We start from the raw sequence: 22,961 nt of genomic DNA, 5'->3' as shown, positions 1-22,961 counted from the left end.
AACCGAGCCGACATTAAAATCTAAAAACTCTGAGTTTCTCCACAAACTGCGTCTTAAATCCCTCCTGCTTCAGCAGAGTGGTGTTGAAACGCCATCGCTGTGCACGTGAAGACATACAGTTGAACACCACAATGCAGAATACGGCTTCATGGTCAGAGAGGGCTATAGGCAGTAAATTAACAATATGTAAGTCTCGGAAGAGCTTCGGGGACGCAAATAAATAGTCAATCCTAGAGGAGGACGTGTGACAAGCAGAGAAAAATATGTAGTCTTTCAGATGGGTTAGTCACGCTCCACAAATCTGTGAGCCCAAGACCGTTTATCCAAGCCTGTAATGCAGAGGATGCTAGTTCCTGGTCCCTAGTCTCCGAACCACCAGACCTGTCTTCAGCTAAATTCCAAACTGCATCAAAATCCCCCCCAACTATAAATAAGTATTCAGATAACTCCAGCGTAATATTAGTAAGTCATTATATACATTTTTATCATAACAATGTGGATAAGAAAACGATTTTCTTGCCATTAAGTTCTGCTTTGGCCAAAGTTAGCCTACCTGTTGTATCAGACCATGTGTACTGCAGTCCGATTTTAACATTTCTTCTAGCTACTATAGCTACACCCTTAGGGCCCTATCTTGCACTCAGCGCAATTGCCTTTGTACACCGACGCATGTATCATTCCTATTTTGCACCCGACGCACAGCGGACTTTTCCCTCCACAGACGCACGTCGGTAAATTAAGGAATGTATTTGCGCTCCCGGGGGCGGTTCAGCGAAAAGAGGAGTCCTATTTTACAGTTTCAGAAAACAATTCCGCCACTGACCAGGAAAAACCTGGTCTAAAGTCAGTAGCGCGTTATTCAGATGCTATTTTAGGGGCGCATGCTTGGCCATAATGTAGTGTGTGCACAACGCGCATACACTTCTCTCATCTACAGCAGTTCCCATTTTTGAAAACCATACATAATTACAAAGAAAAATATTACTGAAAATGCGCTTCAGGTGTTTGGATAGGTCAGGAGGCACTTTACAGTACAGTCCTCAAAAAGTCGCAGCATTCTTTGTGGCTTGTTGTGTTTTACACATTTCCATGAATCATGGATGTGTTGATGACATAAATGAGGAAATATTAGAGGACTTAAGGAGACGTGATGTTGAACTACGGTGGGATTGGACACTCCGGCGGAATCTGGTGAATCTGGAGTAATGCGCGATGCGCTCCTGGTGGAGCGGGTGGATGGAGATGGAGTGGGGGGAGGAGGAAGGGGTACAACAGGAGCAGGTGGTGCGTTTGGAGGCCCACGCTCCATGGCTGCAGCAATCCTCTCCAGACTTGAGGAGATGCGCCTGAGAGGCCGCAGCAACATCGTCACCCGGCCAAGACGGGCATTTGTTACTTTGCCGCATCCCGGACAGCTCCCGCTGGCGTGCGCCAGGCAAATCCGCCGTCATAATAGCAATCCGCCACGGAACAATACGCCTGCTCTTAAAGGGAATGAGAGATGACGCTCTGATTGGTTATTTTCACGTTATGCCCAAACCACACCTAGCTACTTCAGACCAACCCATTTAAGATTTGCGTCGGGCGCAAGAGTCATTTATCCCGCCAGTATAATAGCAACAGCGCCAGAGATCCGCCCACAAAGCTACTTGCGTTTGGCGTTTCACACTTGCGTTTCAGATCGTTAAAATAGGGCCCTTAGTCTTTATGAGGGATGAGAAAGATGCTATAACATGATACAACTTATCGGCTAGGCGCCTGACATCCCCATTCACGAGATGCTTTTCTTGTAATAATGCGATGTCAACTTTACTCTTTCGTAACAACCCTAATGTGCTAACCCTTTTATGGGGGGCATTCAAACCACAAGAGTTCCAATTTAAGATGTTACGTTCTGACATATTTTATACCTTTGGTCCCAACCAGAGCGTCAAGTAACATTTGAGTGCAGTTCCCGCGACCATCAGACATAACCAGTAAAGGTAACCATTCCACTACTATAAACTTTAAAGCACATATATTCGTCTTATAATGTGTTACATAACAGACCTCACATGTACAATACTCAGGTTTTCCTCGCAAACACACAAACATGACAAAATGTAGAAAAGGAATAAGGAAAATGTCCGCTGTCTCTCTAAACAGACATCAAAGCGCAGTGCCACTCACTCAATCGACATCATCATAACCCTAACCCAACTTTTGTACAATTGTACACAAAATTTAGGATTCGTTCACTGCTTTAGTTTGCCGCCAGACAGATATTTTTGCACACAAATAAGCTGCCTTTGCAACAGTACAACCTTGTACTGTTGCAAAGGGCAGCTTGATTTCTGGTACAGCGATGTCTCCCCCAAACTCATTATATTGCACTGACTGCATTGATCACCATCTCCATAAGGTAACAGACTAATTATGCATAAGAACCTCACCCATGTCTCATGTTCTGTTGTTCCGCACTTTATTAGTTATATTATTCATGTTTGTTAGGATTTCATTGTGTGTGAATTGTTAACACAATAGACAGTATTTCAGTACATATAGCATTTATTGCAACATTTAAATGTTAAGAAAAGTCCAACTGTTTGGCCCAGTTCTGGGTCTCAGCAGTTCTCAGCTGCTTGTTTAAAGCATTTGATACATGTGAAACCTGTTAAATAAAAAAGCTTTGAATTCAGACATTGTATATATGATTATTCATATATGCAAATTATTTGTCCTTATTGCTATATCTGTTACCTTAACTGTTGATTGTGCCATTTTAAGTTATGTATTCAACTTTATCAAATCAACATAAAATAAGGGGGTATTATGTAGATATTCTAATTACCCTAACTATGATTTTATTGAATTTATTGTTATGAGTTACTGCAACTTTAAGTTGAGTTAAGATAAGTACGGTTTTAAAGTGATCTTAACTTATTGTTATAAGTTACTGCAACTTTGAGAGAAGTTAAGATCAGTAAGGTTTTAAATTTATCTTTACTTATTGTTATGTGTGTGTGTGTGTTGTGTGTGTGTGTGTGTGTGTGTGTGTTTGTGTGTGTGTGTGCAGATTTATAACACTTCCTTTTGACAGTGTGATGATTCTGCAGAAAAAAGCAAAAACAAACTGCTAAATGACAACCAGGACGAGAGATTAAAATGCTTTTCACAATTTTAATAAACAAATGTGTCTATTTTTTTTTTAAACCTTTATTTATCCAGGTAAGTCGATTGAGAACAAATTCTCCTTTGCAATGACAAGCTGTCACATTCACACAGTTCCACATTCATACCTGGAAGCTGCCCAGTACCATAACAGTCTGATCTGATCACATTCATACCTGGAAGCTGCCCAGTACCACCACAGTCTGATCTGACCACATTCATACCTGGAAGCTGCCCAGTACAACTACAATCTGATCTGATCACATTCATACCTGGAAGCTGTCCAGTACAACCACAGTCTGATCTGATCACATTCATACCTGGAAAGTGCCCAGTACAACCCCAGTCTGATCTGCTGCCACTGAGCAGCTCCACTGGAGCGGTTGGAGGTGAAGAGCCTTGCTCAAGGGCACCTCAGTGGTGGTGATGAGGGAGGGATAAGCGCTGCTCTTTCACTTTCCCCACCCAGATTTTATCCTGTTGGTCTGGGGATTGATTGGCGACCTCCTGTTCACAAGCTCTTTAACCTTTAGGCCACAATTGCCTAAATCTTGGTTGATTGAAAGCCAGAGCTGGTAGAAAATTTTTTATACTGTTATTGTTATACGGTCTTCTCCAACTCTTTGGGCCCTATTTTAACGATCTGAAACGCAAGTATGAAACGCCAAACGCAAGTAGCTTTGTGGGCGGATCTCGGCCGCTGTTGCTATGATACCGGCGGGATAAATGACTCTTGCGCCCGACGCAAATCTAAAATGGGTTGGTCTGAAGTAGCTAGGGGTGGTTTAGGCGTAACGTGAAAATAACCAATCAGAGCGTCATCTCTCATTCCCTTTAAGAGCAGGCGTGCTTGTTCCGTGGCGGATTGCTATTATGACGGCGGATTTCCCTGGCGCACGCCAGCGGGAGCTGTCCGGGATGCGGCAAAGTTAAATGCCCGTCTTAGCCGGGTGCCGATGTTGCTGCGGCCCCTCGGGCATATCTCCTCAAGTCTGGAGAGGATTGCTGCAGCCATGGAGCGTGGGCCTCCAAACGCACCACCTGCTCCTATTGTGCCCCTTCTTCCTCCCCCCACTACATCTCCGTCCACCCTCTCCACCAGGAGCGCATCGCGCATTCTCACTCCCGGACCAGATTCCGTCAGAGTGTCCAATCCCACCCTAGTTCCACATCACGTCTCCTTAAGTCCTCTAATATTTCCTCATTTATGCCATCAACACATCCATGATTCATGGAAATGTGTAAAACTCAACAAGCCACAAAGAATGATGCGACTTTTTGAGGACTGTACTGTAAAGTGCCTCCTGATCTATCCAAACACATGAAGCGCATTTTCAGTAATATTTTTCTTTGTAATTATGTATGGTTTTCAAAAATGGGAACTGCTGTAGATGAGAGAAGTGTATGCGCGTTGTGCACACACTACATTATGTATGGCCAAGCATGCGCCCCTAAAATAGCATCTGAATAACGCGCTACTGACTTTAGACTAGTACCACTGACTTTAGACCAGGTTTTTCCTGGTCAGTGGCGGAATTGTTTTCTGAAACTGCAAAATAGCACCACGTAACGTTTGCGCCGGAACACGCCTCCTCTTTTCGCTGAACCGCCCCCGGGAGCGCAAATACATTCCCTAATTTACCGCCGTGCGTCTGTGGAGGGAAAAGTCCGCTGTGCGTCGGGTGCAAAATAGGAATGATACATGCGTCGGTGTACAAAGGCAATTGCGCTGATTGCAAGATGGGGCCCTTTGTGTTGTAATTGCACTTGCTTTTTTATTTTATTTTTTACATATATTATATATTCTATTCTTTATTATTATCCTCTCATTACGTTCCTTCTCTATTCTCTCTTTCCCCTCTATCTTTCCTCCTTTTCTATCCTCCATCTATTTCAGTGGTTTGTGTGATAACATCATCCAGGACATCATCTACAGCTTTGTGGTCCTGCCCAACCGCATCACCATCCCTCTGGTGGGAGAGGCCGAGCTGGCCCAGCTACGCTTCCCTGTGCCCAAGGTGATATACACAGACAGTTACTTATAGTTTTTAATCAATAAATCAATTAACTGACCTGTTGGATCGGCGGGAAAGTATTTGATAATAATTTAGTTTTCTGGTTCCATCATCTCAAATGTGATAATTTTCTGCTTAACACTGCTTTATACTGTTTAAAAATGAATATGAATATTTAAAATAATCACTTTTTGCATGTTATTGATGACAGTGTGATGTTGAAATAGCACCAAAAATAGTATCTATAAACTATCTTTAAATCCTTCTATAATTAATATCTGCACTTCAGCTGCTCCTCATATTAAATCAGTACACAAATGTCCCTTGGAACAGATCCTACGCAGAGTGTATGGACTGTTCTGTGTCAATTTTAATGGTCCCAAATATTTGTTTTAATAATATTATTTGCTTTGTATTTATTTTACAAACCAGCCGAGGTGCTGCAAATTCATATGAGCTGAAAGCTAACTCACGTGCAGTTGTCGTTGCTTATATATGGAGCCTGCCTGATTAACTTAACAAAAAAGACTCTTTCACTTACTCTTACAGCCCTCATAAATTAAGTTTTAATCAACAGAGCGTCCGCTAACTTACATCAGCATCCTACAGCTCCATGGATGGCTGAAAACATCACTGATTTAATTTCCCCTGACAGCATCATCACACCAAAATTTAGATATAGAGTTTATGGTGTTCTTTATGAGCAAGCAACAAAAATCTTTGAAATTGGTCCAGTATTGAACAAGAACGCTGTAACCTGCGGCATGTAATCATATACGGCACAGTCAATTTCCATCCACTAAAAGTTCTCTTTTTGATACTGACAGGCTCAGATTGTTCTAAATGTCTGACAACATTATGGAAAGGATCCCTACAGAGATAGACCTTTTAGTTAAAGAGTAAGATCCTTTTCGTTTAACCAGAACCACCTCACCAGACTCCATGCAAATAATCAGGACTTTTAGCGTGTATAGAGCCAGCATATCTCCACATGTAAATTGGTGAATTAAGGGTTTATTTCAACCAAACCAGAGTGGTGATTGTTGGAACAGTGGAAAGATGAACCAAGACCAAGCTTTTGGTAGTTTTATTTAGTTTCTGACGACTTTGAATGAAGTGTCTTTTACGATCATAAAATTACTGTTTATTTAAATAATGTTGTCGGACACTAATAATATTTTGAGCATGTCAGTCAACACTAGCAGCCAAGAAAACACATTTTACTGCTGTTAGCATGTAGCTACATGCGACAATGTTAACACCGCAGTGGCTTAAATAAAGAAAACACTCCAGTCCTGCCTGCCTGGAGCAGATGAGCAATCATAGAAGGCCGGCTTAGAGTTGCGTAAGACTTAGCTGAGAGTAGAAAAAACCGGAGCGTTCAGAATAGTTGGAAATCTGAACGTTTTGGCTCACGGGGGTTTGTCTACAATAGGTTTACCTCATTATTTGAATGTTTTGGCCACGTTTAACATGAAAAATCCAACATTATAACATTGTAGATATGACAGAAAACACAGAAAACTTTAAACTTCTTGAACCCTTAACTATAAAATGAATTCAGAGATGGCCTGTTTTTACCTCTTCTGTTTCTTGACCTCCCTCCTCTCCTGGTCCAGCCTCATTTTAGACTCTCTTTTACTCGTTTGTCTCCTCAGGGCGTCCTTAGGATCCACTTCATCGAGGCTCAGGACCTGATCGGTAAAGACAGGTTCCTAGGAGGGCTGATCAAAGGCAAGTCAGACCCGTATGGAGTCATCCGGGTTGGGACCCAACTCTTCAAGAGCAAAGTCATCAACGATACCGTCAACCCAAAATGGAATGAAGTGTACGAGGTAAGCGAGACAGTTTGACAGCCAGCATCAATCTGAGTTAAAGAGCCCCTATTATACTTTTCTCTTATAGTGTGTGATATAGTGTTTTTTGTGTATGTAATAGATATATAGTACAGAAAACACATTTCACTCCAAATAGAGCTTTGTCTCCTACAGACAGCACTTTTTCGCCTCGCTGACATTTCTGTTTGAAATTCCTAAATAGTGATGTCACTAATTGAGAATGCCAGGCCAGATTTTTATGTGCTACCAAAAGGTGCTGTCTGAGCAAGCACTGCCTGCCCAGTGGCTTGTTTGAATTTGGTTGACCAATCACAACAGAGTGGGCCAGCTGACCAATCGGAGCAGACTGGGCTTTTCAGGAAGGCCAAGAGCTTAGTTAGTGTTTCAGACGAGGAGCTGCATCAATATATGAGAAACATAATATTTTTTTTTAAACATAAAAGCATGTAAACCTATTCTAGTAGAAACCAAGCATACAAATATGACAAAATAATGAAAAGTATATATTCAAATATGAAAAGGAGTATAATAGGGGTTCTTCAAAGTGGGAGGAAATTATATGTTTTATTATTTTATGTAAATTTTTATATCATTTATTTATTTCATTTTGGCCTCCTGCATCCAACAATACAGCATACATGGATGCTATCAACATAAAGAACCTTACTTTCTGGTACACTTTAAACAGCAGTGTGTGTGAGGATCAAATGTATTTATTTATATTTTCAGGCCTTGATGTACGATCACTCAGGACAGAATCTGGATATTGAGCTGTTTGATGAAGACACTGATAAAGATGACTTTCTGGGAAGGTACAGCTTCTTTTAAAACATCAAAACTTCACCTTATTGCCAGAAGACACCTTGGCCTACTCCTTCACCCTGCTCTGTTTCCTTCTCTTAACGTTCTCTAACCTTTGCTAAAGTGGCTTTATGGAACTTTCAGTCTGTGTTGTTTAGACTAAAGCGGTAGTGTTTTTACCACACCTGCTGTCCTAAAGCTCTTTTCTTTACAGTGCTGTATTTCCCACTATATTACCGTTGTTAGTGTTACGGGGAGGTCATACGGTTGCATTATGAATGTTTTGCTCAGACAGAAAATCATTAATTTACAATAAGAGAATACATTTCAAGTGTTCATACGGTAACTTAGCCTACTTAGAAAATAGTAGGCCAACACAAACAATAACTCTAATGGAAGGGGTACCTTAATTATATGTTGGCTACTGACGTACAACTCTATCGCACATTGTAAAGTTATGTCATGAATGAAAAAGACATTACATACCTGAGGGCCAATTCGGGGAAGTTTTTTAATTATTTACAGTCCCGTAATGGTCTCCATCTGTTGAAAGCCCAACCCAAGTTGGCTCGCCCATCGACCTTTGTTTAATTTCCTTCTTTCTTGTGATGGTCCTGCCCCGATAGGTAAATAACATTAAAATACAATTAGACCTATATAAAGAATTCTCCTGCTACCTTTGACCTGGCTCAACTGGCTAGATACTAACATAGGCTTTTCTGGTGTAACAAAGAAATCTTTGACCTGACAGAATGTGTTACTGTAGCACCATCTACCTGCCATAATCATTTTGTGACTTTGCGGGAAAAATCGAACCCGGGCAGAGGCCTTACTAAAAACAATATAAAAATGGCGTTCTTTTCACTGTTAGTCTTGTTTGCTGTTACAGGTCATTTGAGACTATTGTTGAAAAATGACAGAGCTTCAGAAACATTAAAAAGTTACATATAGTTACTTTAAACTCAAAATACACAGTGTATTTCTGTCACTTATAATTTATGATGTTTAAATATTTTACATGAGTTAAGGCACTTTTTTGTTTACGAACAGCTGAACGTAAAGGCTCAGTAGTTTATGGATTAACTGAGTACCTTATGTGGTCTGTATATTGTGTTTCTCTTGTCTTTTTCAAATCATATTTGTCTTAAAGAGTGTGTATGTAATAAGATTCACACTCCATTTACCTGGTAGTAGTTTTTCCTCTAAGGACCGTGAGGAGCTTCTACAGTGAATCCACAGTGGTGTTTAACAAGTGCAACGTTGTGTGTCTGACTTTAATTTCCAGCAGAACCCATTAACTGTGAGAACCACGCAGTGCCTGAGCCTCGCTCAGTCAAAGTTTTGTGTTTGTGACTTGTTTTTCAGTCTGATGATCGACATGGCCGAGCTCAAGAAGGAACAAAAAGTTGATGAGGTAATCTCCTCCTCTTTTCAATGCCTTCAGCAGCCATCCATTTTAGACTCAAATACTTAAGCAGTAAAGCAGGAGATGTTGTATAGTGAAATCGTTGCTCCTATGTTTCCTATTGTCGATATTAGGGCTGTCAAAATCAAGCCGATAACAAGTTCACACATATCCCTTTAACACCAATAACTTTTTTGATGCATGACTAATGCACGCCCGTTCTGTGATTTTGCTTTGTAGTTTGGGAAATTGGGAAGGCACTGGTTCAGATCTGGAATTGGTCCCTGGGCTGTAAATGGCTGCCCACTTCTCCCTTGAGGGATGGGTTAAATGCAGAGAATGAATTTTGCTATGTGTATGTGACAATAAAGTACCTTTACCTCTTAGCGACTTATAAATATATTTAAATTATGGCTATCAAACGATTAATTTTTTCTTAATCGCTGAATTTCTATAGTTAATCGCGATTAATCGCATGTTTTATCACATGATTTCTATTATTTTGCATTTCAGAACAGTTTTTAAGTACATATTAACAATGGAAAGCCATTCTTACCAGTGTATCTTGATTAGGAATCAAATGAATGCAAAGAAAGTTACTTTATGAACTTGACTTTAAGATTTGTATTTGTTTATTATTTATTTATTTACTGTAAACAAAAGAAAAATGTGTGAATCTGTCATTATTGCACAATTCAGAACATGCCAACCGTAGTACGTCTTTAAGACCCGCATCTGCTACGATGCTGACAGGTCTGCAGTTAGTTGCCACCCATTTCGCAAGAGCTGTAGTCATTTTTTTGGAGTTGGTGTCATCCACATGTCGGCAAGTAGCACTCTCCAAAATAGATTTTTGCCTGAGCCCACTAGCATCAACCAGAGTCACGTTAACTGGAATATGCTTAGCTCGTAGCTGGTAGCTCAAGCTTGACGTGCTTCGGTGATATTTTAATTCGGCTTTACACAATGTGCTTTCAACCCGTCCGGGAGTTTTGGAAAATAAAAAGCTCCATTCAGAATTGTGTTGCTGCTGCATTTCTCCATCATGCCTGCAGCCTGCAGCAGCAGGATGTGTTACGAGGAAGTATGGAAGCTTGATGATCCGTAACGGTGCGGCAAAGGTGTCAAAATAGTAGCCTAGCTAGTGATTTTAAAACAGCTAAGGGGCGTTGTTAGGCACGAAGTGAAGCCGAGTGAAGTGTAAAATAAATTAATAAATGGCGGCATGCGATTAAAAATGAACGCGTTATGCTCGGCTGTTAATCGCATCGCGATTAAGGCGTTAATGCTGACAGCTAAAATGAAAATATATTTCTATTGTAATTCATTCCCATGCATGCAGTTCCCATGCAGCTCCTCAGTTAAACAGCGCTGTTCTTTCCCCCGCTGTTTTATCGATTGACAGCCCTAATAAATATATATACACATATTTTTCTGATAAGGAAGATAATATGCAGTTGTCTTGCAGGCTGCTGTCATGCATAAACAATCATTAAAGTAGAAGCTTTAATTATTGCATCTTTATCTTTACAACACTATCAACAATCACTTTTCTTGTCTATAAATCTTGAAACATGTCAAACAAACCAAAATCGCATAATTTCCTGTGTGCCATGAGAAAAAAGCACAAAAAATACTGGATATCTAAATCATTGCTGTGTTTTAATGTCATTGATGAAGAGTAGCAAAAACAACTATTTGCATCTGTGAAAATGTCCTAGTAGTGCAAAACCTTTTCTCGCTGTCGGTCTGTCTGCTTATTCATTAGACAGAATGTATTGCTATGGGGTGGAAACAGTCTGCTTTCGATGATGATAACAAGGAACATTTCTTTGTCTGCAGTGGTTTGTGATGGAAGAAGTGGCGACAGGGAAGCTGCACCTCAAACTGGAGTGGTTATCTCTGCTGTCCACACCTGAGAAGCTGGACCAGGTACAGAACCACTGCTTGAACTGAGCAGTTATTCAAATTATTAAGATGTCATCTTGGACTCTGGGGAAGGGACATTTAACCTTGTGCAACATTCAGCATGGTGGCCCAATGGTTAGCACTGTGGCCTCACAGCAAGAAGGTTCATGGTTTGAATCCTGGTCGTTCCGGGTCTTTCTGTGTGGAGTTTGCATGTTCTCCCCATGTTTGCATGGGTTTCTTCCGGGGCTGCGGTTTCCCCCACCATCAAAAAACATGTACTAGGTTCTCCAGTCAGTTCCCTTGATCAAGGCAGCGGCACTGGCTCAGATCTGGAGTTGGGCGCTGTAAATGGCTGCCCACTGCTCCCTTGAGGGATGGGTTAAATGCAGAGAAACATGTATGTGTATGTGACAATAAAGTACCTTTACCATGAAGCTAACGGGACCAATTTTTCCACAAACTAAGCTGAATCTTTTTTGGTCCCTCACAGGCACTGATGAGCATCAAAGCCGATCGTGGTCAAGCCAACGACGGCCTGTCGTCTGCGGTGCTTGTTGTCTTCCTGGATTCAGCCAGAAACCTGCCGGTAAGTCGGTCTGGTCGAACTTCCCGGAGTGCACCTGCAGTGAAGCATTCCAGTTTTAATCTTATAGTCAACAAATATGAGAAATACAGATACCTATTGAGCCCAGGTGAAGACAAAGGTAATTAATAGATGCCTCTGATCGGAAAAGCAGATTTCCATAAAGATATGTGGAGGATGATATTTCTTTATTAAATCTAAAACTTTGTTACTGAAGCCCATTTTTACCACAAAAAGAAATATATACAGTATATATAAATTTAGGAATAATAATAATAAATATTATCATGGTAAGTCATTAAATAAAGGTTTTCATGAATTCTTTTCATAATTTTATTTTATCATTCTTTTATTTATGTATATATATTGATTGGCACTGTAGTTTGTTGTTGCTCTGTGGTTAATACTTGTATGACTATTTTGAAGTTTCCACCTGTCTGGTGCTCGAGTGTGAAACATTCTTGGGAAGAGATGAAGGCTATTTGCCATCCAATTTTTGCTTGTAGGTTCCAGTTCACACAGTTTGTTCAACCAAGTCCATCACTTATCTAATTTTTTGGACTTCTTTTTTCTGTTGTTTAATCCATCTTAAATTTGCAGTAGAGAGAAAACTTAAAATAATAGTTAAATCTGTTGTAAAACTGCCATAGTCATATTGTTTCAATATTATATATAAATTGAAACAGAAAGGCAAGTTAGTATTTTTGTGTGTCCATGTTGTCTTTTGGTTTCAAATACTATTAAATACGCCAGATATGTTTATTTGCTTCCATGCAAAATGTTCTATTAGACATATATATATATATATATATATATATATATATATATATATATATATATATAGGATAAAAAGTATGTCCAAATAACAAGGGTTTGTAAATGGTCAGAATTTATACTTTATCTGGTCTGTCTGCAAGACAACAAGCAAACAACTTTTGAAATGCTTGTTTTCTGGATGAAGTTCGGATCGATTTGGGCTATGCTAACGTTGGAGCTGCTCCATAAACACAACAACATACATATCATTTCAAAACTTACCATGTTGTCCAACTTCCATGCTTACTTTTACCAAAGAAAGCTCCTTTTTTATCAGGTGCTGTAGAGCTCTGGGTGCCCCCGGCAGCGACAATAATGTGTTCCTCCATTTCTGCTTCAATATTGTCAGGACATCAGGAAAATCTAAACACTGATTGCCTTTCGCGACATGCAAATTTCTTGTTCGAGTTCAAATATTTCAACTCACACAAAATTTGCGTCTTTGCATTGACTTTGTATGTAATCGCAATGTCCAATTCACATGAAACGTGGGCGGTAAGAATGCACCTTAAGGGGCTACCTATTCAAGAGGTGTGTGTGTGGCTGCACGCCTGGCCTTGCCCCACACATTTGCTAGGTTATAGGTTAGAGGTCACGGCACCAACTCTCAGTGCAGGCTCCTCTCGGAGTGGGGCTCCTTCTTTGTGAAATGCCACTGGGAACAGTTGTCTTCTTCTGGCAATCCAGGAGTCAGTATTTTTCCCATAGTGAGAGACAAAAAAAATGCTATTAAAGAGAACTTAAGCATATGGCTATAACCCCAGTTCTTTGAGTGTCTCACCAGACCACCCTCCATGCTATGGAAGCTAGGAAGAGGAGAGCTTGTTTTACATGACAGCTGACTATGTCACTATGTCAGCCTGATATTTAGGAGGAGGGTCCCATCAAACTCCTAAAGATCGGAGAAGGAAGCCGGGGTTTACATTTCTAAACTAACGTATCAAATAATCATTGTTTAGATTTGAGCTGTGGAAACTCAACTACTGTATTGACACCAATGTTACTGGAACTATACCAAGCCCGAGATCAAACATTGTGCTTGTTTATTTCAATGTAAGTTGCTCTGGGAACACACCAATATGTATTTAGCTTTTATATTGGTGGTCCAAAGAGACAGAGCATCAGCATCTGATTGAGCAGATTGACACTATATAATTCAGTAGTTTGTTTTACAGTCATTTTGTGAAGATTATATGGGAAGATTAACTTGGATTTAACTTGGAGGAAAAAAGTGTAATATCTATTTGTTTTAGGGAAAAAAACACTTCCTTTTACTGAATAGAACCATTTTCTCAGCAGTGGTCTAATCTGTTTGTGGTAACTGAACTGTCACAGCACCTTTACTGTAAGTCGATCTTGTCTCATACAGTATTTTCTAGTATAAATAACTGTATTTGTTAGTGTGAACTCTGTGGTGCAGGCCTCACCTTCCTCTTTTCAGCCTTCTCCTCTTCTTCTTCTTCTTCTTCTCCTCCTCCTCTCCTTCTCACTTGCTCCCCCTCTGAAGAGCGTCTTCGAGGGGAACTTGGGCTCTGGCCACTTAAAAGAGAGGCGGACGGCAGGCCTCGTGTTTTGCGAGAACACTGCCTCTCTCTATAGGACCTTATTTGTGAGTCCGCTGGTTGTTTTCTGCATCCTCAAGTAGTTCGGCCAATGACAGAGTGTGATTACCTCTTTTTTTGCTTGTGTTTTGGTTTAAAAAAAGCAAAGGTTTGAACTGTTTGCCTGATGAGCATGAATCCCAACTAGTGCATGATAATTGATTAATATCATTGTTTGTTATGAATGTTAATTGTTGGAGTTTGACTGATTACAAAACTGTAGAACATGACAGAACAATGTAACCAGAAAATGATTAAACAACATTGAAGGTTTATTTTTGAGGACTATCAAAGGCATCCTTCCTCCTCTTTTATTCATCAGGAATTAATGATCTCACAGGATTAGTTGACATGTTGTACATTCACATTTCATCAGATGGGTTATTTTCTGGAAAGCAGAGATGCCGGGTGTGCCACACCAGAGCTTATATCTCTGTAGGAGTCTCATGACACAAAACAAAAAGTACCATACAAGAATCTGAATGTAGTCTTTTTAATTTACTGTCATTTTTGTTTGCGCTTGTCACTCAGATTTAATCCTGAGAAGTGAGTTTCCGACGTGTTTACTCAACTTCATTGTTATTTTAAAAACATTTAGTTAACAAAAACTTTTGATATTTTAGTCTCATCTTAGTCATAGAAAATTATCATTTTAGTCCAATGAGAGAAGATTTGACATGTTAGTTAGTTTTAGTCATCGGTTTTTTAGTTGGCAAAAAGTTTTAAAACATTTAAGTCCAGTTAGTCTTGTCACTTTTCTCACAGAATTCTGACTTCAAACACAGAACTCAAATAAATGTTTCCACATGTTGCCCAATCCTCTTCCGTGCATTTCTGATGAATTCAAAGAGGAACGAATGCATTTTGATCACTGAGAGCAGCTAGGGGGGTATTCTCTGTGGATTGCTTTCCCTCCAACCTTCCTGTATAAGCCATCCATTGTGTGTGAACAGGTTTTCCCCATCAGTCTCAGCACATGGATGGATACTGCTCCAAGAAATACACAGACCTTTTGACAGGAAATGACATTAACAATTAAATGTGTAATGTAATTTGGACTGAGTGCCAGTAGGTGTCACTGATGAGTCAATGCCCCTTTAATTTAACCACTCACTTGTAAAAAAGTCTGTGTATTGTTTAAAATCTTCACCTTCACCTCGGATCCTATCGCTGATCTGACGTTCATCCATTTCAGATCAGAGCTGAACAGGAGGGAAGAAAAAATGAAGTTCTCTAACCATTAATTAGAATTTTTCACATTTCAAAAACTACCTGAATATATCATTTTAATATAATTTAGCATTTTTTCACACTAACACTTTTAACCCTGATGTCACTCACTGTCTTAGCATACGTACTTTCATTATGTGTCCCGGTGGGATCGGATGATAAAGATGAAAACACGAGTGTCCGACACCAGAGGTTTAATGTATTGTTAATGTAACGTGTTGGGTGTAAAGCCGCCCACATGTGATCTGTGGCAAAACCACGAGGTAGGGAGCAGAGCAGAGCGGCAAAGCCCAGCGCAGGAACAATCAGGAATTGGTTGAGCCTTGGAAGGTCAGCGTCATCAAGGTCAAAGTTAAAATAATTGAAACTTTGAGCGCAGCGCTTGGTGGCAGTTCCGAGCGGTGCGCAACGCCAAGGGTAGTGCTGCACCTAGTTGGGCGGCACAGCTTTCCCCATAGGAAAACAATGAAACGGCCTGCTCAGATCATGTGTAGGCGACTTTAAATCAATAGATTTCATACCAATGTCATATTTTTTTTTGTTATCTAATTTTTCTTTTATTGACATTTGTTTTCGTAACATGTAACAAACAATGAAACAAAGTAAGTGACAGTCAGTAGAATAGATACTAAGAGAAATCTATGAATGTCACCTGATTATCACCACAACATCTCAGCGTTTTTCTGATCGGAATTATTCTTTCCCTCGGATCTTCATTTAATCTCTCTCCATTTTATCTCATGACTTTCATCTAATGCTGTGGTATTCTAACTAGAGTCCAACCAATATGTTTTAACTGGCATCGGTTTTATTTATATTGATATTTTGTATTGGCATTAATATACTGTATGCAGACAAAACAAATTGTTTTATAAGCTGCAGATTTTTGTATATTCAATCTACAGTACAGGCCAAAAGTTTGGACACACCTTCTCATTCAATGTGTTTCTTTATTTTCATGACTATTTACATTGTAGATTCTCACTGAAGGCATCAAAACTATGAATGAACACATATGGAATTATGTACTTAACAAAAAAGTGTGAAATAACTGAAAACATGTCTTATATTTTAGATTCCTCAAAGTAGCCACTCTTTGCTGCAAACCCTTGGTGTTCTCTCAATGAGCTTCATGAGGTAGTCACCTGAAATGGTTTTACCTTCACAGGTGTGCTTTGTCAGGGTTAATTAGTGGAAGTTTTTCCCTTATTAATTAAAAAGCAAAGGGTGGCTACTTAGAAGAATCTAAAATATAAGACATGTTTTCAGTTATTTCACACTTTTTTGTTAAGTACATAATTCCATATGTGTTCATTCATAGTTTTGATGCCTTCAGTGAGAATCTACAATGTCAATAGTCATGAAAATAAAGAAACACATTGAATGAGAAGGTGTGTCCAAACTTTTGGCCTGTACTGTACGTAATTAAAATATAGTATACATTTGTTGTACTTTTATTTAAAATTATAGTTGATATTTAAAATAATTAAATTTACATTTTTCTAAATGTACGTGTATTTCAGAGTTTCAGTTCAGTTTCAGTTTATTCACGTCATCACTAAGACACTATTTTGAAAGGTACAATGTTCCTATGCAGGACGCACAAAATGTGGAACCCCAAATAAGCTACTAAAAATTTTTGATGGGAGGGATTGCCCCCTTCCCAGCATTGGACGCTTACTGGGCTTGTCACCAGCATTTATCAATTTCTCTTCCATGACCAATGAAAAGAAAAGAAAACAGACTACACCCTTCTACAACCGTGATGGCTGATGCACCTGATTGGACAAACGCCTCACTTGTTGGTTCAGAAAACAGACCAACGTGGCAGCCCGTTTGGCTATTTTCGTTTATTTTACAACCATAGTTCACCGAAATTCAGAAAACATTTTATGTGAGAAATAAGCTGTGCAGTTGCTCAATCTGTCTTCATTCTAGATTGACAACGGTCAGTTTAAAAGATTTTCTTGAGTTTTCGAGAGGCAGCGAGTCAAGCTGGACGATCCTCATTTACATAAAGTACCCTGGACCTCAACTTTGAGCAAATGAGGAGTGAGCAACTCAACGGCCAGTCTTTGGAAAGTTACCGTGACGCTACCAGAATGCGAGACGTACCTTGAGAGAGATGATTAGCAAAGACATGTTTATTTAAATAACAAATATAGTTTGCAATCAGTATTATATATCCTTATTAGATGTTTTTTTAACTGTAAAAATGAATAATTCCAGTATTTGTTGGACTCTAGTTTTGACCTCATGTCCAGGTTTAAATGGGGTATGGCATTAACCATTTGATCATCCATGTTGTCTCTCTGTCTGTTAAATCGTGTCCCAACGTTTGGTGATGCCGGCGGTCCTGGTGTCTTCTGTCTTTCTCCTAATCCTCATCCCTGCATGCCACTCTTTCCCTAATAACCTGCTGGTCTTTGTGTGTTTGTGTGTGTTGTTTGCTCTCTCCTGCCTTATCCCTGGGGGAAAATCAAAGCGCAATCCGTTAGAGTTCAACCAAGCGGGGCTGAAGAAGGCCTCGGTCACTAAGGCCATCAAGGTAATGCCCTGTACACCCATATTTCTCTGACATCGAGGAGGGATACAGGGGAACACAGTGACAGGTGTTCACACAGGTTGATATATTCACATATTCAACTCATATTTGTATAGAAAGGCCAGAAGTATGTGGACACCTAAATATCAGTAACAGCATACACTCTTCTGGATTCCGATGTTGAACCTGGCTGCAGGGATTGGCTCCCATTCAGACATTAGTGAGGTCAAACACTGATGCTGTGGGATCGGGTCTGGCTCACAGTCGGTATTGGATGGGGTTGACATCAGGGCTCTGTGCAGGCCAGTCTAGCTTTTCCACACCAAATTGGGAAAACCATTTCTGGCTTTGTGCACGGGGGTATTGTCATTTTAAAACAGGGCACACAGTTGTAACCACACTGTGGTCTAAACTACCATTGTATGTTATAGCAGTAAGATTTCCTTTCATTGGAACAATCGGGCCTTGACCAAATCAGGAAAAACAGCCCCAGAACAAAAGTGTCTGCATACTTTTGGCCATATAGTGCACTGTAGTTTGAAGTAAGCACAGAGATGAAGTCTTTTAACAATGCCATAAATACAGAATGCCTAATTCAGAATTTTGGTAGTTTAGTGTGCATTAGTGTACTACGGACGCTTTTTGCTGTAATATTAACATATCGCCCATGTACGTTTTAAACAGTTGTCTAGTTCGTAGTTTCTACACTTTCACACCCCAAGTTCACAAAACTCATTCAACATAATAATAAAGAAGCATTTAGAGGCTCTGTGGCCCATCTCAGTTCCTGAAACTGAAGTTACTGACTGTTGTTTGGAAACCAACTCCAATAATCATGTTTGTGTACTAAAACTGTGCACTGTGTCTAACAATGTATGTTCTAAATAACAACTTAGTTGACCAAAGAACACTTACACTTTTCATTCTGAAACTATGAATTGATCTTTTCTTTAAAACTAATCTGGTGTGTTTTTCAGACTTCCTGGTTTGGGGCCATTAAAAACTTTTACTTTTCCCTCTTAACTTCATCCCATATAAAGTAACACATTTTGCCATCAGGTGCTGAAATGTCTAATACACATTTTCAAGTTTTTTTTAGTGATAAATGACATGTTAAGTTTTATTACATTACGCAAAAACAGTTCAGCTGAGCCTAATCTTGACCAAAGCAAAAGTTATAAATGCCATTGACTCCATCACAGCATCTTTTTTTATTTGTTACTAATTGAGACTGGCTGGCCAGGCTTACAGCCATGTTAGCTAAAGCTAACGTTAGCTCTAATGTTAGAGGCATGGGTTCATACATAGGCAAGGCAAAATGTCAAAAGACCGTTTCTTTCGAGCAAGCAGAAATCAATTTCGAGAGCAGAGTTTACCTGCAAGAGCGTGTATGCCCTCAGGCGCTCGCAAAGCAGACACTCGCAGGTGCGTGCTGCTTAGTTTTATATACGTGCAGGTGCCATTCTTTACCTCTCCCTAGTTTTGTTTCACGCGTTCGCAAGATATAAACCTGATGCCATATCATTCTTTCTTGTTTTTGTAAAACCAGTTTTTCTTCTTTTGCAGTCTGGTAAAAAAGTGACCAGCGTTCCAAGTCCGTTTGTACAGTTCACAGTGGGACACAAGTCCTACGAGAGCAAGGTGAGACCAAAGTGTGATATGAATCTTGTGTTTTCCTCATATCTCAAAAAGCATTGGAGCATCTTTTTTTTCCACTTTGGGCAGAACAGGCTAACTTCCAGTCTTTATGGTAAGCTAGGCTAACGACATTGTTACTCCAGCTCTGTACCGAACGCACATACGTGAGATTGATATTGATCTTCCGATTACACCCGCATAATAAATTAATAAATGTTAGTGTCCCAAAATGTTGAACTATACTTTCAAAAACAATACATTTGAGAAAGCTAAAAAATCTACCCTCCGCCAGCAGATGTCTAGTGAACATTACATTGGCTGCTAAGACACTTTGAAACTGTTGAAATTTGGAAAGAATTTGACTGCAAAAGGTTGGTTAATTACTTAAAGCTAGCAAATGTCTCCTATAGCAGTTAAGTGCAGCCCCTGCACATTTGGCGGGCGACTAATATTGTAATTACTAATAATTGCAATTGGCTGGGTCTGCATACATTTTGGTATTTTCACAAGACATAGTGCCATTTTCACAAGACTTTTTTTCCTCAAAATAACTTCAATTACACAGATATTTACAGTTTTGCAGTTGGCCGAGTCTGTGACCATCCCTTGATATGTTCCTCGACCATTGTGTTTTTCCTTCCCTCTAACTCATCTCTTTTGTGTCCTCTTCCAGACTAGATATAAGACCAATGAACCTGTGTGGGAGGAAGCATTTACCTTCCTCATCCACAACCCCAAAAGCCAAGAATTGGAGGTTGAGGTATGGAGCTGTTGTCTTTTGTTAGCTGATCATTTTATTGATGCTCCAGTTTCATGTTTATAAGCAGTTAAATCTTGACCATATGAGTTGTGACTCACAAATATCCCATTAGCATCCCATGCTTTTGTACCCTTTTTTGTGTTTTTAGTATGTAGATTGCCTCATGTTAGTGCCTCTGGGAGCATACTTCCTTTGAGCCTTGCTGACAAAGACATGACGCTGACCCAGCGCTTCCCTCTAAAGAACTCCGGACCGAGCTGCACCCTGAAGATGAAGATGGCTCTGCGGGTAGGAAGACAATTTGTAGATGATGAAAACTATTTGTGGTTTGTCATGACGCCATTAGATCAGCCTGCAGGGTTCGCTCCAAGCATTTAGAATTTTCTTTTTAAATCCCAAATTGGGATTCCCAAAGTGGCTTCAGATATTGTCCTTTTACTGGAAAGATTCTAATGAAGCAGAAATAGTTTAATTTTTTCTCACCTTATTTTGGAAAAAAAAAACTAGTTCAAACAGAACATGGGTCTTGGAAAAGGCATAAAAGTAAAAAATATCATCTCTCAAATTCAGAATGATAGTTGGTTGTGACCTCATCATCATTCTTGTAAAACTGTCAACCTTTGTCTCATTTTCTTTGTACGTGTTTTATTTCAGGTGCTGTGCTTGGATAAGAACACTTCCTCATCCTCAGACTCCACCCCGTCCTCCCTACAGGTCCACAAGAACAGCTCCTCCAACCAAACCCCACGGCCCTCTGTCTCCTCTGACCCTGTGCCTTCCTCCTCCACATCCGACACCCCCCGTTCTTCCTCAGTGTCGGCCCAGGACCTGCTCAACCGGCGGAGGGAGGCCGACGATCCCTTTAGGTCTCCGGGAAGCACGGACTTGGGGCAGGGTGGAGGAAGAGGAGGAGGTCGGGGCCTGGCAGAGACCGGAAGGAGCACCTCCAACCTGGCTATCTCTGGGTCCCAACAGTACCTGGTTGGAGGCAAAGAGCCAACGCCCAGCATTGCCTCAGACATCTCCAACCCCTTCGCTGCTCAGGAGCTGCAGCAGAGACTCCAGCAGCTGCAAAAGTATCTATCAACCAATCATATATCTATTTATCTGTCCATCTAATGATTATCTTTCTAACATTGTGTAGAACACATTTTTCTATATCTTTGTCTGTGGAAAATATTTGTAAAAACCTCTGAAAAACTGATTAACTAAAAAACTTGCCCGATGTATGGTGTCCGGGAAGAACTTGAACCAGAGATGTCTGACTTTGAGATCCAGGAATCTTTATTGAGATGCCAGATGAATGACAGTTTGAACATGAAATTGACTATGAAGTTGCACGTGAAGTTACATGTGAAGTGTGATGTGATTGTTCTGGGTTACACACATCACTATAAAAAGACCTTTTCTACAGCCGCCCCAGATTTACCCTGGAAATCTGAACAATCTAGACATGAGTCTCTAGTCTGGCAGGACAGGGAGGCAAACGATAAGGGCTACAGGCGCAGGTAGGGGTCCTGACTCTGTTGTCTGCTCCAGGTGTAATCTGGGAGATCCCTCCAACTGGCCACAGTGCTCGGGGTAGCTGCGTGAGCTGGTGAGTTCTTTACTGTCAAAGTAAGCAGATGGTGGAGTCTGTGGCCACTGTTCTGGTGCCTCGCGAAGAAAGCACTGCCCCTGGTACCAGCAGCTCTGTACTCCTAGTTCAACCAATTTTGTTCCCCTGGTTGGTATCATCTGCTGGATTGTTGGTCGTGTCTATGTAACACCAGGTTCTGCCTTCAGTCAATTCCTGTATTTTGACCACGTGAGTACCCATGTAGACTTTGAATTGGCAGAAATCCAAAAGAAGCCAAGTGAGCACAGTATGGGCAGAGTAAGCTCTGTGGTGAGAACTGAGGCTAGCTGGGCACCTGTTAGAGCGGCACACAGTTCCAAACGAGGGATAGTCTGCTGGTTTTCTTCAGAGCTACACTTGACCTTGTGGTGAGGAAGGCCACCTTAACCTAACCACTGGGGTCCTCAGTTCTGAGGTAGGCTACAGACCTGTTAGCCTTCTCCGAAGGATCGCAGAACACGTAAATGTCCTTCAGGCTGTTTAGGGTGTCCAGTTCAAGGCAGCTGTAGCCTCTGGCAAGGGTGATGTGCAGAAGCTCAGACAGTTCCTTCTCCCATTCCTTCCAGGCCTGGAGCAGGTCATCGCCCCACTCTCTATGCTTTGCCCAAAGCAGTTGCACCATCGCCTTTTCTCTTGTGGTGAATGGCACCAGATAACCAATGGGGTCATATTTGCTTGCTTATACCTTGTAGATGGTGCTTAAAGTGGTCTGTGGGTAGGTCTGGGTTCTGAGCTTTTAAGATTGGCAGTGCCAATAAAGTCTGAGCGCCGACTCATGACCATCTGGCTGGCCCTGCGCTATCCAGAGTTAAGAACTTTCCGACCTGGCATCTGAGTAAAGGTGGCTGAAGACTGCTCCTCAGTTGCTTGCCCACTGGCGCAGTTCAAAACCCCCTTCTGCCAGAAGCGCCTGCAGCTTGTCCACTAAGGCTTTTGATTCCTCCTCAAATGACACAGGCAGGTGTCCACATAAAAGGACTTGAGGACTGCCTCTTGCACATCCTCCCTGGCTGGCTGTGATGCAGGATGTACTTTTGGAGAGTGAATATG

The 22,961-nt window shown here is 40.7% G+C and overlaps 1 protein-coding gene across 1 annotated transcript in view; it reads left to right on the top strand.

Annotated features, from left to right (window-relative positions):
• Positions 1 to 22,961, top strand: part of LOC120568092 (extended synaptotagmin-2-like) — a 92,825-nt gene that overhangs the window by 58,491 nt on the left and 11,373 nt on the right. The window contains exons 9-18 of the mRNA XM_039815305.1: positions 5,048 to 5,168; positions 6,824 to 7,000; positions 7,733 to 7,815; positions 9,170 to 9,218; positions 11,052 to 11,141; positions 11,611 to 11,706; positions 19,462 to 19,536; positions 20,207 to 20,303; positions 20,406 to 20,581; positions 20,948 to 21,369. Coding sequence (XP_039671239.1) covers positions 5,048 to 5,168; positions 6,824 to 7,000; positions 7,733 to 7,815; positions 9,170 to 9,218; positions 11,052 to 11,141; positions 11,611 to 11,706; positions 19,462 to 19,536; positions 20,207 to 20,303; positions 20,406 to 20,581; positions 20,948 to 21,369 — 1,386 coding nt within the window. The remainder of the gene's footprint in view (positions 1 to 5,047; positions 5,169 to 6,823; positions 7,001 to 7,732; positions 7,816 to 9,169; positions 9,219 to 11,051; positions 11,142 to 11,610; positions 11,707 to 19,461; positions 19,537 to 20,206; positions 20,304 to 20,405; positions 20,582 to 20,947; positions 21,370 to 22,961) is intronic.

This window comes from Perca fluviatilis, chromosome 11 (genome assembly GCF_010015445.1).
Source record: "Perca fluviatilis chromosome 11, GENO_Pfluv_1.0, whole genome shotgun sequence".
Classification (NCBI taxonomy): Eukaryota; Metazoa; Chordata; class Actinopteri; order Perciformes; family Percidae; genus Perca; species Perca fluviatilis.
Note: the sequence above shows the minus strand (reverse complement) of the source record. Positions and strands in the feature narration are given on the sequence as shown.